This window comes from Capricornis sumatraensis, chromosome 6 (genome assembly GCF_032405125.1).
Source record: "Capricornis sumatraensis isolate serow.1 chromosome 6, serow.2, whole genome shotgun sequence".
Classification (NCBI taxonomy): domain Eukaryota; kingdom Metazoa; phylum Chordata; class Mammalia; order Artiodactyla; family Bovidae; genus Capricornis; species Capricornis sumatraensis.
In genome coordinates, this window is record NC_091074.1 from 57,015,586 (window position 1) to 57,031,697 (window position 16,112).

At 37.6% G+C, this 16,112-nt stretch overlaps 1 protein-coding gene across 1 annotated transcript in view; it reads left to right on the plus strand.

Moving 5' to 3' along the window:
• TMC1 (transmembrane channel like 1) overlaps positions 1-16,112 on the plus strand; it is a 166,598-nt gene that overhangs the window by 83,439 nt on the left and 67,047 nt on the right. The window contains exons 5-6 of the mRNA XM_068973590.1: positions 5,952-6,042; positions 8,141-8,222. Of these exons, the coding sequence (XP_068829691.1) occupies positions 5,952-6,042; positions 8,141-8,222 (173 nt within the window). The remainder of the gene's footprint in view (positions 1-5,951; positions 6,043-8,140; positions 8,223-16,112) is intronic.

Consider the following 16,112-nt stretch of genomic DNA (forward strand, 5'->3'; position numbering starts at 1 on the left):
ATTTTCCGGGTGAGAATACTGGAGTCAGTAGCCATTCCCTTCTCCAGGGAATCTTCCTGACCCAGGGATCAGATCAAGGTCTCCTGCATTGCAGGCAGATTCCTCACTGCCTGAGCCACAGGAAAGCTCTTTTTGTCTCTTATCACAGACTCCCCAGCTGTCCAAGCATCCTGTACTCTCTGCAATAGCACAGAATGGCAGGAGCAGGACTTGGGCTGGCACCTAGCACTGCGCTCCTCCCAGGAGCATTGTATCTGGGGCTTCTGAAACCGGACACCTGGGCACCCTCATCAGGTCTCAGATGTAAGGCTGAATTCTCTCCTGCTCTTTCGGTAATAAGATGAATTCCCACTATACTCACATCTCACCAGGGTCACAGACGAAGGGGAAATGGACTGGCTTTCTGCAACTGCCTGGAAGTATCTAGTCCTCAACTTTTTTTACTTATTTGGAGAGTCAGCACAAAATTGGTCAGCCCTATTAGTTCTATTGCTGTTAATGATAGTTACTGTTTATGGTGATCTTCCTGTTTGCCATGGACACATTACATACATTATTACAAAACACATCACAGACATTCTTTCCTATAAAGCATAAACAACCCTTGGGATAGCTATTACTATCTCTATTTTAAAGATGAAGTGGCTGAATATCTTACCCATTATGACTACTGTCACCAATATCCTTGTTTTAAAAGCACATGTTTTGATCATCAGTTCCAGTATTAGGATGGTTTAAAATAATTCTGTCAGTCTAATTATGGAGTTATATTAGACTGTATGTTTCTGTACGTTAGACTATCTTCTTATCTCCTCAATTTTCTTTCAGTTACTCAGTAATATTTTAGGGAAAGTTAGAGCTCTAAGTTTTAGTCAATTTAAATTGGTCAGTTTTTTTTTTTTTTTAATGGTGGTGCTTATTAGAAAAAGACTTTTTGTTCTTCTGATTGCTTTATTGGGAAGTAGTGTTCATGAGCACAAGTTTTGATGACAGTTGGCTTAAAGACCAGTTTTGAAATGTCTTTCATTTACTTGAGCAATAAATGGGTTGCTCAATGATACCATCAAACTGAAAACAAGAAAGAAAAGTCAACTTAACCTAACCCAAATGAGGAGCATGTTTCCTGGGATGAGAATGTGTCAAAGGCAGCATAGCATGTCCTAACTCCCTTGTGGAATCAGGGTTGTATCACATGTTAAGGGTAAATTATCTATTTTGTAAGTTAGGCCAAAGTGTGCTCCTTCAACTAACTGTGAAAGCATTCTCGAATGCCCATTAAACCTTATTATTCTAATTACCAACAAAAAGGGTTGATAAATGAATGATGAAGCCAGGTATTATTGTCATTAAATAGACCTTGATCAATTATTTATCCCTGGGTCTAGGGTTACAGCTCAGAGAGCTGTGCATATTGTACCAGGGGTTTGAGCTCTGAGACGTGGAGACTGGATTACAGACCTGGCAGGCAGCTTTTGTTGAATGCAGTTCAAGGAGATGACACACATTTTTCAGTCACATATTTGGTTGGTTGAGGCTAGTGGGTATTCAGAATTTATCCACAAAAGCCTATTTCATATTAGCCATGAAAAATGCCTAGAAAAATCCCTTTAAATTATCCAGAACAATACAAATGGGTAGGAAAATAGATTCATTACAAGAAAAGTGTAAAAAACTTTTTTTTTTTTTGGCTTTTGGTTTTCAAAGACTCTGCTGTTTGTTTTCTTGCATTCTGACATCTGTTATGGTTACTTTAGTGTGATAAGTAGCACTCTGTTTATCTCCATATTGGATATTTTCTTTTTCTATCTTGTTTCTAACAGCACAGTTAGAAGATATTGTCTTCTGGTTAAGAAATCTTTATCAGGAAGGATGGGATTGGGTGATACTAGTTTCTTCCATCCTAAAATCATGCCAGCTAATTGTGAAGGTCAGCCCTGAAAATAGTGTAAAGGTTTGTTCTTTCTCCGAACTCTTCCACCTCGATTTCCCCTTTTCTATGCTCGAAAGGAGCAAGATGCTTATACCCCTCTGTTCTTGCTTAACACTTCTTCTCTGCGCACTACCCCTGGTAGTTATTTGGCCCTGGTGGGCAGTGGGGAGCAGAAGGAGCTAGAATGGCTGGCCAAGGAGCCCTTAGGTATGAAACTATGAAACTTGGAGAAGACCTCTTGGAGAATAGAGGAGGGGGTAGGGCACTGAGCTGTGCTAAGTCATTCAGTCGTGACTGACTTTTTGGAACCCCATAGACTGTGGCCCACCAGGCTCCCCTGTCCATGGGGATTATCCAGGCGAGAATACTGGAGTGGGTTGCCAAGCCCTTCTCCAGGGAAACTTCCCAACCCAGGAAAAGAACCGGGATCTCCTGCATTGCAGGCAAATTCTTTATCAGTTGAGCTACCGGGAGAAAAAATTCATACTTGAAATTATATGGAGTGGAGTGAAGTCCAGACTTTTGTTTGAAAATTCAGGATGTGTATGTATGCTGAGGGTGGGGTAGGGTAGTACTGGAAGACAAATATGAAACTATACCTAGCACCAGGGGGAATTTGGCAATTTAAGAGACAAAAAATAAAAACTTGTTTAGATTGTTCAAAGGAGAAGTATGTATGCAATAACTGATTTAAAAACTCTTATGGAAGCCATATAAATAAATTTTTGTATTTTATAATTTAATTTACAATTAACTTTTTGGTGACTGCAATTTGTTTGTAACCTGGACTTCCCTGTCTCTTAAATTTTGCTAGTTTACTGTTCCTGTAACATAATTATCAGCTCACAAAATTTAAAGCCTATGGAGTAGATTAGCTATTGCTTTACACTTCTGATTGCTTAGAGCAGTCTTGTTTTCTAACTGCCCAGTCAAGTAGAAAGCAGTATAATTCTAATAGGCCAAACTGATGTTCTTTAATTATCTCCTAAATATCAAGAGCTGTGGATATGCCTGTAAAGTAGTCACTTTATTACATTTGAAAAGCAAATTTTGATTTTACTACTAAGAAGAATCTTTGGTTCTCCATTTATATATGTTTATCATAATAGAGAATGATGTGATAATTCCTACATATACTTGATCTTAAGAATTTCAAAATTCTTGATGTCAAATAATTGTTATAACATGATGAATGGGTTCCTAAAAATCACCACACCTTGAAAATTGGGTAATGAAAACTGCAGGGCTTACAGAATAATGGGAATGGGGCATAATATTCAAGAACATCATAGGTGACATATTTTAAAAAGAGAAATTTAAGAAAATGACAGCAACATTTTGCACATGTTAAATGGCTGAGAAATGCAATAAATATGGCTGTTTACCTTTAAAAAGATCTGAAGTTTGCTTGTGGAAATGGTTAAGACTGCAGTTTGTGAGTTATTGTGAAGCCTGGAAGCAGGGTCATTGTAAGCCAGCTCTGAATGCATGTGGCTTTTCTGATACATGGAGTGTCATGAAGTAGCTGGTTGATGAGGTGTGTGGATTTTGTTTAAACCCTTCTAGGTTTAGGTGGATGCGATTTTTTTTTTTTTTTTTGCATTCACTTAGCGTTCCTTGTAGATAAAAATCACACATAAGCAAACACAAAGTTTGGTTATGTTCAGGTTGTTCCATAGTATAACAATCATGTTAGAACAGATTCTTAGTTTCAAAACAAGTGTTACAGTGGAACTGACAGTGTAGTAATGCCTTCAGCACATTCACACCTATGGTCACACCTTAGGTTTTCACCACCACCCAAGCAAGCAGGAAGCATTCGTTCAATTTTTGTTTGTTTGAGAATCCTGGACCTGTTAAAAGCTACACAGTAACTGAAGGAATCTGTGCAGAACTTGCTCAGGTCTGTGCAAGTCTTGAGCAAGTGGGCTCTCGTTTGAAAAACAGGCTTCTCCTCAGCATGGGTATGAAAGAAAGTGAAAGTGTTAGTTGCTCTTTTGTGTTTGACTCTTTGTGACCCCATAGACTGGAGCCCGCCAGGCTCCTCTCTCCATGGAATTCTCCAGGCAAGAATACCGAAGTGGGTTGCCATGTCCTCCTTCAGGGGGTCTTACCTGGGTCTCCCGCATTGCAGGCAGATTCTTTACTGTCTGAGCCACCAGGGAAGCCCCAGCATGGGTATAGAAAGTGACAAAAACATGGACAAGGTTATAGAGACAAATCACAGAGGCTGGGTTAAAATCAGGTTACTTGATTTTCAGTTTATATCAGTTCAGTATTTTATAAAGTGTCTGTTAGGTACCATACTCACTTCTGTCTTGTCATCTCTATAACACATAGTTAAAGCTTAACTGTAATATGTTTGTTTTTGATTGCCTGCATTTAAAACCCAGCCATGAGAGTTCAGTTTATACCTGTTGATATGGCTTTATCGAACATCTTAGACTGTGTAGAATGTTTTAGAAACTATTTTTCAATTAATCTTCACAGCCCAGACGTCCTGTCAAATGTCAGAGTGTTTCGCAAGGCCACCCTAATAACTCTTCTTCATTTCTAGGAAGCTGTCCTATTTAGTTTCTGAGAAGACAAAAGAGAAGGGTGTGATTCCAAAGTCTAGGACTGACTGCCTTCGAGCATTAATTGATGTGGATAATACAGTTTTTAGACACTCCCCTGTTTCCATCTACCTGAATTATGCCAGTTATGTCTATTTCAAGTTTACTTGAAAATAAGTTTACTAAACACCTCTTATGATACAAGTAGTGAGCAGTGCTGTGGGAGAAAAAAGAGATAAGATATTGTCCTTGCCATCAAAGAAATGATGTGGGGAGTCTGACGTCTGAAGAGAATCTTCTCCATTGTGCTTGTGTTTTTATGGCAGGCCATGGACAGGTGCCCATATAAGGGTGAATAATGGGGCACTATTGTTTAGTTATCGGCTAAGGTAGCAGGCATGTGCTGTTTTGATCATTGGGTATGGTAAAATCATGAGTTTAGCACTGATACTGAGGAACACAAAAATATCCTTCATCAACTTAAGGATGAAGTTTCATCTTTAACCTTTTAAAGAATACTTTGTGTGTTAAGTTTGTAGTCATGTGTTAAGGAGCCACCCAACTGATGACAGTGTTGTACTTGTAGAACCAATGTCCAGGTTTGGATTATCCCCTGGTTCTCTTGGGTTATGCCTTTTATGGCCCCTGAGAGGTTAGGGCAAGCCTGGACTGCCTCTATTTGTAAAATTCTTTCCGAACTGCAAACAGACAATGGTAGCAAAAATGACTAAAAAAGGTTATAAAAGTTGTAGTATATTTAACATGTTCACTTTATCCATTTTGATGAGTTAATGCTTTTTAATGCACAAAAGGACACCAATGTGACTACTGTAAAAGTACGAATATTTGGGAATAATGTTAAAATTTAAATTTGAAACCCTTTGAGAATGTGAGGCCAAAGATTACTCCTTTCCTTTTCTCGCTTCCCTAAACCCCTTTGCTTTATATAGTATGGTTTTTCTGTTTTAAGTCATAATTGCTTTTATGAGATTAAATACCAGGTCAATAAGTGTGTTCTATGTCAGTTTGTCCCCAACTCTCTGCCCTATTTTTTTTTTAAAGCAACCCTTAAAAAAGAAGGAAAGTATTTTAAAATAAACATTCTGACTGCCAGAATCTGAAATAAACTGCAGATTCAATTTTACATGTAGTAGAAATGAAAACTGGGGTTCTCTATTTTGATGTTTAGCATAAATTCCTTGCTTTTTGATGACTATAGCTGATTAATAAGTGAGACTAAAACATCTTATTCTTCCTGGCCAGAATTTTAAAAACTTAAACACTTGGCCAGAATTTTAAAACTTAATCATCATTTACAAATCCTAAGATTATGAAATTCAGTCACTTGTTAAGAGTTTAAAAGGGTTGACGAGAAATAAAGCAGTAGACCTAATAAAATTAAATATCCACTACCTATATACTATATTAATCTCCACCCACATTTTATTTTTGTTTCATTTTCTCAGGGAAGCAAAAAAATTTGTGAGTGAAAATGAAGGGGCTCTTGGGAAAGGAAAAGGGAAACGGTGGTTTGCATTTAAGATGATGATGGCCAAGGTAAGTATTTTCATAGCTCAGTCAGTTTGATGCCATATAAGCTCTGTGGAAGCCACATTGCCCCCAAGGGGTTGTGAAATTGGTTCTTCTGAGAGAGTGAAAAAAAAATCCAACATGTTATGTGTATACTTAGGTACATTATACTAGATACATAGTACTCTGTGTTAAGGAAATTTGGAGAAAGTGGTGATTCAGAAAAAAAAAAATTGTCCTGAAAGGCTCTTCAAAGGAGTTAAAATGAAAAATAAGTTGAGAAACATTGATTTATGGCAAAAGATTGACTTGTATGATTTTATCACTTCCGAATGTAATAGACTGTGCCTCTTTCATTTTCTCTTTTTTTGGTTGGTTGGTTATATATTTTATTTAATTTATTTTTTAATATAAATTTATTTATTTTAATTGGAGGTTATTACTTTACAATATTGTATTGGTTTTGCCATACATCAACATGTATCCACCACAGGTATACACGTGTTCCTCATCCTGAACCCCCCACCCTCCTCCCTCCCCATACCATCCCTCTGGGTCATCTCAATGCACCAGCCTCAAGCATCCAGTATCATGCATCGAACCTGGACTGGCGACTTGTTTCATATATGGTATTATACATGTTTCAATGCCATATTCCCAAATCATCCCACCCTCTCCCTCTCCCACAGAGTCCAAAAGACTGCTCTATACATCTGTGTCTCTTTTGCTGTCTTGCATACCAGGTTATCGTTACCATCTTCCTAAATTTCATTTTCATTCCCTAGGAGTTATGTGGTTCTGGGTCAAGATTTCTTTCTCAAAATGTCTACAAGCTACAGAGCCATATAACTCTTCTCTACTAGGAACATCAACTATAAATTGGATAGAAAATAAGAGAAAACAAATGATATGCCAATATAAATGTAAATTTTTGGAAAAGATAGAAAAGAGACTAACATTTATTTAGCACTTGCTATGTTCCAAGCACTGAGTTAAATCTTTCTATAAAAATTGAGTCCTTATTATATAAAGTCCTTCCACATTTAATTCTCACAGCAAAGTAGGTATGTAGACATTATTATCTCTTTACAAGTGTTATACTACCTGAGGCTAAATATGTTCCCATAGAGATGGAGTTTTGTGAATAAAGTTCATTTATCTTAAATATGGAATCTATAAGTATATCTGATACATATTTATATATCATGGATTTGTTTTGTTTGTTTTTACAGTTTAAATAAGTGGAATCATACAGTATTTATGCTTTTGTTTCTTGCTTCTTTGAGCAATGTTATTTGCATGAAATATGTCCATGTTGTGGGAATTATAGTTCATTTTTATTTATATGTTATATTCTATCATATGAAGATATTATAATTTACTTATCTATTCGATTATAGATGAACATTTGAGTTGTTTATGAGTTGGGTAATCTTTTGAACTTCAGACTTGTATCGAATCTTATTTAGGTGTCACATGCCTGTTTAGCTCATCCATTATCCCAGCATCATCTATACATATGCAAAGTTATCTGTCCCATCCTCATTCTTCTTCTTATGGGTAACCCAACATTGTTGGATAAAGTGGAAGGAAGATCTTCTACAAAAACTAGTTTATGATTCTTTTTTTTTTCTTCTTTTTCCTACAATATCATCCCTTTCCATTTAGACAACTGTTTCATCTCTACCAGAATGAAAAGTCATAGCACTTAACATATTGTACAGTGTACTTGACCCAGAAGCCCTTCAAAGCAGGAACTATGCCTTATTTATAGTTCCTTAATTTCTTCATGCAATGAATATTTAATTAAACACATACCTTATTAGGTGCTAACTCAGTCCCTGCTCTCTTATTGTGTAGCAGAATAAACAGATCATTTTCAGTGGTCGGCATATTTTCTGTAAAACAGAGAGCCAGTAAATATCTTTTAATTAAATTGGTCCAGGAGTAGGTGCAGAACAGGGGAACAAGTGAAAACTAGCACTTTTTCACAAAAAGCACTATGTGATGCCAGAGAGATCTTTCCAAGCTCATTGTCATGTGATATTTTGGGATGAGTGTGGGGGATAAACATCTTAACAAACAAGCAGTTGGGTTTTACTGTTGCACTTGGCTTTCTTTTCAGAAATGGGCGAAATTTCTCCGAGATTTTGAGAACTTCAAAGCTGCTTGTGTCCCATGGGAAAATAAAATCAAGGCAATTGAAAGTAAGCGCTCATTCTATCTCATTAGATGAGGAATGCTGTCCTAGATAAATGTCTCCTAAGACATTTATCAGATGGTTTTCTCAGTTCTGTACTACTGAAAAGATTAAAAACAAGAAAATAAACAAATGAAGATATTTTTATGTCCTCTTTGCTCACTGTGAAGCTTTGCTAGCCCTTACTAACTGTAGCACTGGAGACTCCACTCTCCTTTCTGCATTAGACCAAAATATTCTCATTTTGACCTTGTATTTTCTTCTACGCATGAAAGTCAGTATTGTGCACAATGACATTGAATCATATCATTGGGAAAGCAGAGATTTTATTTTGGAAATGAACATGACATTGAAAATACATAATCACTTGAAATATTGTAAATCAACTATACTTCAATTTAAAATAAACTCATATAGAAATATCAAAAAAAGAAAATATACATTCACTTGGATGTTAGACAATAATCAAAATGAGCCATATCTAAAAATAGTGAAGAAATCTTAAAGCATCATTTTCAAACCTCTGAAGTGAGAATAAGCAATAGTCATCCAGAAACTCGCTATCTGAATATCATATTGTGCCTTCATTTTGTACAATGTTCATAGTGTACAGAGAAAGCAGGAGAATATATTCAATCAAAAACCTATTTATTATAGTGCTCTAGGCTTAGAATAGGAGAAGGCAATGGCACCCCACTCCAGTACTCTTGCCTGGAGAATCCCAGGGACGGGGGAGCCTGGTGGGCTGCCGTCTATGGGGTCGCATAGAGTCGAACACGACTGAAACGACTTAGCAGCAGCAGCAGCAGCAGCAGGAGGCATAGAATAAGGAAGATAAAAATTTTTAAACATTGTAAATATGATAGTATGTCATTTTAAAAATAATAAAAGAAAATTTAAAAAGGGGATAACATTAAAAATAATTTTGAGCATAACCTTGTTATATTTTGGTTTCTAATAGTTTTGAGTAGAATCTGATTTTCCTGCATACCCCTCCAGATAGCAGGGCAGATTTTCCTGCAGGCTAAATGTGGTGTTTCCTAATTAAAGTGGAGGCTCCACAGGGAGATAACACAGTTGATGGATATTTCACTGACAAGATTGGGCACATTTTAGGAGTGACTACCACTCAGTCCTCTGTCTCTCATCATCAGATGGCAATGAATTAAAATACATCAGCTTATTAATCGAATACATAATACCTAATAAAATAAATCAGCTCATTAATTCCTCCCACATATTCCCGTACCAGCCCTTTCTTGCTGTATTTTTCTCCTCAACACTTATCACTATCTAAAATAAAGTATTTTTCATTTAATTTAAAAATAAGTTGTTAAATAAATAATAAATAAAATAATTAAATGAAAAATAGTCATTTTACTTCATTTTGTTCATTTCTTCCAATAGATATGAAGGTAGAAAATTTGTTTTGTTCACTCCTGCACCCCTAGACCTAGAATATGCTTGGTCTTAATGAATGTGCTGAATAAAATTAAATTTCCAAATGGAAATGGAAAAATAAGTTTTTAAAACTCTTGCTGTTTCCATTTTGATTCCAGTAATGCCTGGATCCCAATATTAATGTGGACTAGGTACTCACTTGTTGACTCTCAACTTTTTTTCAAATGAAAAATAGACTTGATAATTCTTGCTGTGAAGTTTTGTGTCTTATGGTGATGCCATGGAGTTTAACTGTTATGCCAGCCTTGCCTAAAACCCCATGTTTACCTGCTGAGAAGCACCTTATCAACCACATTGGATTGCATATTTTGCTGAAGAAGCTGTACATTGGTACTCCAGGAGTACTAATATAATCTATACCTACTTGACTCCTGTATTACTATGAAAACCATGGATTAAATCATTGAATTCTTTCAAGCTGGAGATTACAAGTCTTTCTCAGAATCAAAATCTACTTCTTCCTAATATTAAATTACACCATCAAAGTTAAAGTGTGATACAGACTTAGAGAACAGACTTATGGTTGCCAAGGGAGATGGCTGGGGGAAGGAATAGTTAGGACATTTGGGGTGGACATGTATACACTGCTATATTTAAAATAGGTAACTAACAAGGACCTACTGTATAGCACAGGGAACTCGACTCAATGTTATACGGCAGCCTGGATGGGAGGGAAGTTTGGGGGAGAATGGATACATGTATGTGTATGGCCAAGTCTCTTCACTGTTCACCTGAAACTATATCAACATGGTTAATGAGATATATGAAATAGAAAGTTTAAAAAAAGACAGTTTTCAGGAACAGGAGACATAAAAAAAATTGAGGTATGATAGACTACTGTTTTTTAAGACCAGAAATAGCTTTAGACAGGCAACCTTAAGCACAGAGTTTAAACTACATGTTTCCCTGCTGGCCTAGGGCTCCAGAAAAATGTAAATTAAATTTGCCACATTTAATTCCCCATCCTTAGATCAGTTTGACAGAAACTGTGCTCTGAATCCTTGCCTAACAAGATGGTATTTATATTGTACTTTACAGCAGGTAATTTAATTGGTCTTTTCCCATTTAGAAATGCTCATATTTATCTGCTTGTCTTACTACCCATCTGTTCAAGAGGAAATTATACATGATGACAGACTACAAATTACTCTGTCTTAATAATAAATATCCAGAGGGAGATATGAAACCTTAACATTAATTTAAAAGATACACAAGAAACTTCAGGAAAAAGAATACTGCATAAGGTTTAGACTTCATTTTAATAAATACCTAAGACTGTTTTAATATATTAGTAATTTACTAATGAAACAGAATTTATTCATTAGATTAAAGAGAAAGGAATTGGTCATTGATGGGCACAATCCAAATTTGTAAATTTGATCAGCCTTAGCTGTTTGATGAATATTACCTGTATCTATTCTCTCTCACACACATTCATTGCATATTTATTCTATATAGCATAAAATAGTTTTTTTAAAAAAAACATTTTAAAAATGAATTTAACTATGATTATCCCAGGTGGCACTAGTGGTAAAGAACCTGCCTGCCAATGCAGGAGACATAAGAGTTGCAGGTTCGATCCCTGGGTTGGGAAGATCCCCTGGAGGAGGGCCCAACCCCCTCTAGTACTCTTGCATGGAGAATCCCCATGGACAGAGGAGCCTGGTGGGCTGCAGTCCAGCAGTTCGCACAGAGTCCAACACGAATGAAGTGAATTAGCATGCAACTGTGATTATACTTGAGGAGCAATATTGCACTGTGGATAAGAGAAATGTTGATTTGGAGTCAGACATCTATAGATAAAGACTATCTGATTTAGAACTCTGGCTGCATCATTTACTACTTATGTAAATACAGTGTAACCTGGCTCCATCATTTACTAGATGTGTAACTATGGAGTTAAGTCTCTGTAAAATGGGAGTGCAATAGATTCCCTGGTAGGGATTTGATAATAATTAAATGAATTACTACGCAGAGATAAAATAGATGACTGGAACAAAGTCATTAAACTTTAGTGATTATTATTATTAATCAAGTCTTGGATCAGTCAACTGCTGTATTTGTTTTTGATTTCCCATCCACACAGCTGGACTAATAATACTTAACCTTACCAAACTGTCAAGGCAGTAAAATGAATTGATGCTAGTAAAGTTCTCAGTATATGTAACTGACCATCAAAATATGTTCAGGTCAGTTCAGTTCAGCCGCTTAGTTGTGTCCGACTATTTGCGACCCCATGAATCACAGCACGCCAAGCCTCCCCGTCCATCACCATCTCCTGGAGTTCACTCAAACTCACGTCCATCGAGTCGGTGATGCCATCCAGCCATCTCATCCTCCGTCGTCCCTTTCTCCTCCTGCCCCCAATCCCTCCCAGCATCAGAGTCTTCTCCAATGAGTCAACTCTTCACAAGAGGTGCCCAAAGTACTGGAGTTTCAGTTTCAGCATCATTCTTTCCAAAGAAAACCCAGGCCTGATCTCCTTTAGAATGGACTGGCTGGATCTCCTTGCAGTCCAAGGGACTCTCAAGAGTCTTCTCCAACATCACAGTTCAAAAGCATCAATTCTTCAGCACTCAACCTTCTTCACAGTCCAACTCTCACATCCATACATGACCACTGGAAAAACCATAGCCCTGACTAGACGGACCTTTGTTGGCAAAGTAATGTCTCTGCTTTTGAATATGCTATCTAGGTTGGTCATAACTTTTCTTCCAAGGAGTAAGCATCTTTTAATTTCATGGCTGCAGTCACCATCTGCAGTGATTTTGGAGCCCCCCAAAATAAAGTCTGACACTGTTTCCACTGTTTCCCCATCTATTTCCCATGAAGTGATGGGACCAGATGCCATGATCTTCGTTTTCTGAATGTTGAGCTTTAAGCCAACTTTTTCACTCTCCTCTTTCACTTTCATCAGCTACTACTATTATTAACTGTTCTCTACAAGAATAAGTCAGTTTTATTTGAGAGACTAAGCACATGGAAATAACTGTTCTTTTAATTATGCTCATTTAGCTACACTGTAGAAAGGTTTCTTTCTTTCTTTCTTTTTTTTTTTTAGGAAATGCCAGTTTCAGTCAACAATCTGGGAGGATAGAACCACTGGGCTAAGTGAATATGAAGAGGGAAAATGTCTTCTTTTTCATTTTTGTGTTGAGAAAGGGAAAGGGCATATGGAACTTTGATGTCAATGCATTGATTTGTTTTCTCTTCTTTATGATCTTTGTTCTTTGTTTTGTTAGTGTTCTTTCCTCCTCTGCCATTGGTAGGTGTCACACAGAAGGATCATTGCCTTCTGGACTTCTCAGTTTCTTTGACCTGTGTCTGGATCTTTCCTACAATCACTCTAGCTTTGATGAAATCTATTTTCCTACAATTCATTTTTTTTTATACCTAGGATTTTGCAGAGAAAACCTTAGTTGTCACTTCTCTACCTCCAAAAAAAGAAAAAAAAATTGTAGTGAAACCACTTTAAAGTCTAAAAACTCGAGTTTATAAGCTTTGGGGTCGAATGTATATTTCACCCATAATATATATGGATTATATATAGGGTGGATGTGTTTGTGTGTCTTCAGTTGCTCAGTTGTGTCTGACTCTTTGCGACCCTACGGACTGTAGCCTGCCTGCCAGGCTCCTCTGTCTGTGAAATTCTCCAGGCAAGAATGCTAGAGTGGGTTGCCATTTCCTTCTCCAAGAGATTTTCCTGACGTAGGGATTGAGCCCAGGTCGCCTGCACTGCAGCAAATTCTTTACTACCTGAGCCACCAGAGAAGCCCATATATGATGTAAGGGGTATTTTTTGAAATATTTTAATTTGCTTCTCTTTTTTGCTTTTAGGTATACTTATGCTTATTTGCCAGGGATTGTGTATGGGGGACGGGGAAAGGGTGGGCCATGGTGCTAATTAGAAGAGCAAAAGCATAAAAGGCCAGGAAGGAAGGAAAGAAAAAAGGAAGGGAAGGATGGGTCTGTATCCTATGCTCAGAACTCTATATCAGAGGGTTTCACATGTATTTTCAGGGAAAAGCTTGCCACGGAAACCTAGAGACAAATGTTCTCCAGTTAATGAATAACTGTAATGACTAATAAGCTGGAAGTCCACTGCTGTCAATAAAACATGATGAGTGAACCTGGCTGAGGCAGCCCTTGGGTAGTTGTTACTGGAGAACACAGATAACAACCATGAAATGATATGAAATCACTGGGAGCCAGGTGGATGATCAGATGTCCTAGGAGAGGAGCACCTGCTCCAGCCTTTCTGCAGATAGACCAGTGCATCCAGTTACAACACTTGGGGGGCATGTTTATCAACAGCACACATTTTTAGAAATTTTGTAGAACTCAGTACCCCTCTACAAAATGAAATGAATCCAAATACAAAATATCCAACTGGGGCTTCCCAGGCTGTGCTGGAGGTAAAGAACCCGCCTAACAACGCAGGAGACGTAAGAGACATGGATTCAGTCCTGGAGTCAAGAAGATCCCCTGTAGGAGGGCATGGCAACCCACTCCAATATTCTTGCCTGGAAACTTCCATGGACAGAGGAGCCTGGCAGGCTACAGTTCATACATAGGGTTGCAAAGAGTTGAACATGACTGAAGCAATTTAACATGCATTCATGCATGCACAATGTCCAATTAGGCATTGAATTCCTTTTAAGTTTCCATAAAAACTGTCACTGTGTTCTGAGAGTAAGATGGTACCTAAAGAATGGACTAAATTCTGGAAATAGAGGTCTGACTGTCATATGAGCTTGGCTTTATCTTGGTAAGCAGAGGCTGAAATTTGCTCCACATTAACTTCCCTCCTCCTGTAATACTGCTTCTCCATCAGCAATGCTTCAAAGCTAGAAACCCCAAGAAAACCAGTGTTCCCCAGGAGGTGCTTTGCTGAATGAGTCAGGACAAAGGGCCTGATGCAGAGAGTAGCTAAGAATGTTCCCTGGTTTTTCTTGAGCAATGAAAATGAAAATTAGGAAGACTGGGGAAACTAGCAACTTGCTATTGAATCTTAAATGATTATCAAAGGACGATGGCTTTTATTAATCTGTGAAATTTCAACCTGAGACTCAAATTCAGTTTTTTCTTCCTTTTCCATTCTCTGATTTAAGAGAATGCTTTTGTTTGGTTTTTCTTAGTCAATAAGAATTGGACAGATCACTTTACTTTCTCTGAGATGTGAGTTGACAGCACATTCTTGCCTGTCTCCTCCCAATTAATTCCCCAGGCCCGAAGTGAGTGTTAAAATGTGAAATCTCCCTGCCCACCCCCACTGCTTAACATTTGTCCATGACTTTTCATCACATCTAAAATAAAATGCTCACTTTTTACCTTTCCTTAAGAGGCCCTACACACACTGTCGTTTGGTTTCTTCATCTGCATCCGTCTCCATTTTCCTTTATTCATTGTACTCCAACCGGAAGCCTTTAGGTTTGTTCATCAACTGTCCTGAGCTCTGGCTTCCCTCATGATGTTTGTCCCTGCATTTTCCTCTGCTTGAGCTGCTCTTCCCCAACTCTGGGCATTGCTGCCTGTTCCTTTAACTTCAGATCTCTGCTCAAATGCTACCTTCTTTCATTTCAGACTCTGCTTACTAAGATGAGGCCAAGCTCACATGAGAGTCAGACCTTCCTCTACAGACCCATCTAGAGCAACCCCTTTCAGTATTTTACCTTCTTCCCTCCAGGACTGATCTGGATAAATTGTTATATATACGTTTATAAATATATGATTATAATGTAATGTAGTATATATTATGATGGATGCATACTTCTTTATGTCTTTTTAAATTATTACATATTTCTTGTTTCGACACCTCAGTAAAATATAAGTTGTATTAGGGCAGCAATCCTGTCTCTGATATTATGTTTCACATCTAAGATAATCCCTGACAGAAGGTAAACATGTGAAAAATGAATGAATGGACTTCAGCTTCTGCACTATCTATGAAATGCCCCATCTTCTCAGAACAGCGCAGGATGGTCTATAGGATGTGTGTGTGTGTTTGTCACTCAGTTATGTCTAACTCTTTGTGACATCATGGACTGTAGCCCGCCAGGCTCCTCTCCACAGAAGATGTGGTAAATTTGGGAAAGAATATTGTTGCTTCAGAGAAAAAGAGGAAGAAGCACAGTAATTATAATTATAATGATAGCTAACTACTGGCCAGGCATTGTAGTAACTGTAATAGGGAGGAACTTTTGTGTTCTGTTATGTTAACCACTAAAGGGATGTTGCCTGTAAGTTTAAATTATACATAATGGCCTATTTCTGGGAATCCTGCCTTCAAGGTAACGAGCATTAAGCTAAAATATCTCTGTTTAGCTCATGAGCAACATTCTCACCAGGTCCGCCTATAAATGACTAAAGGAAGGAAGAAATTAACACATTCCCTCTGGAAGCTAGCTGGAACTAGGAAATGTCTGACTTTTTTCCT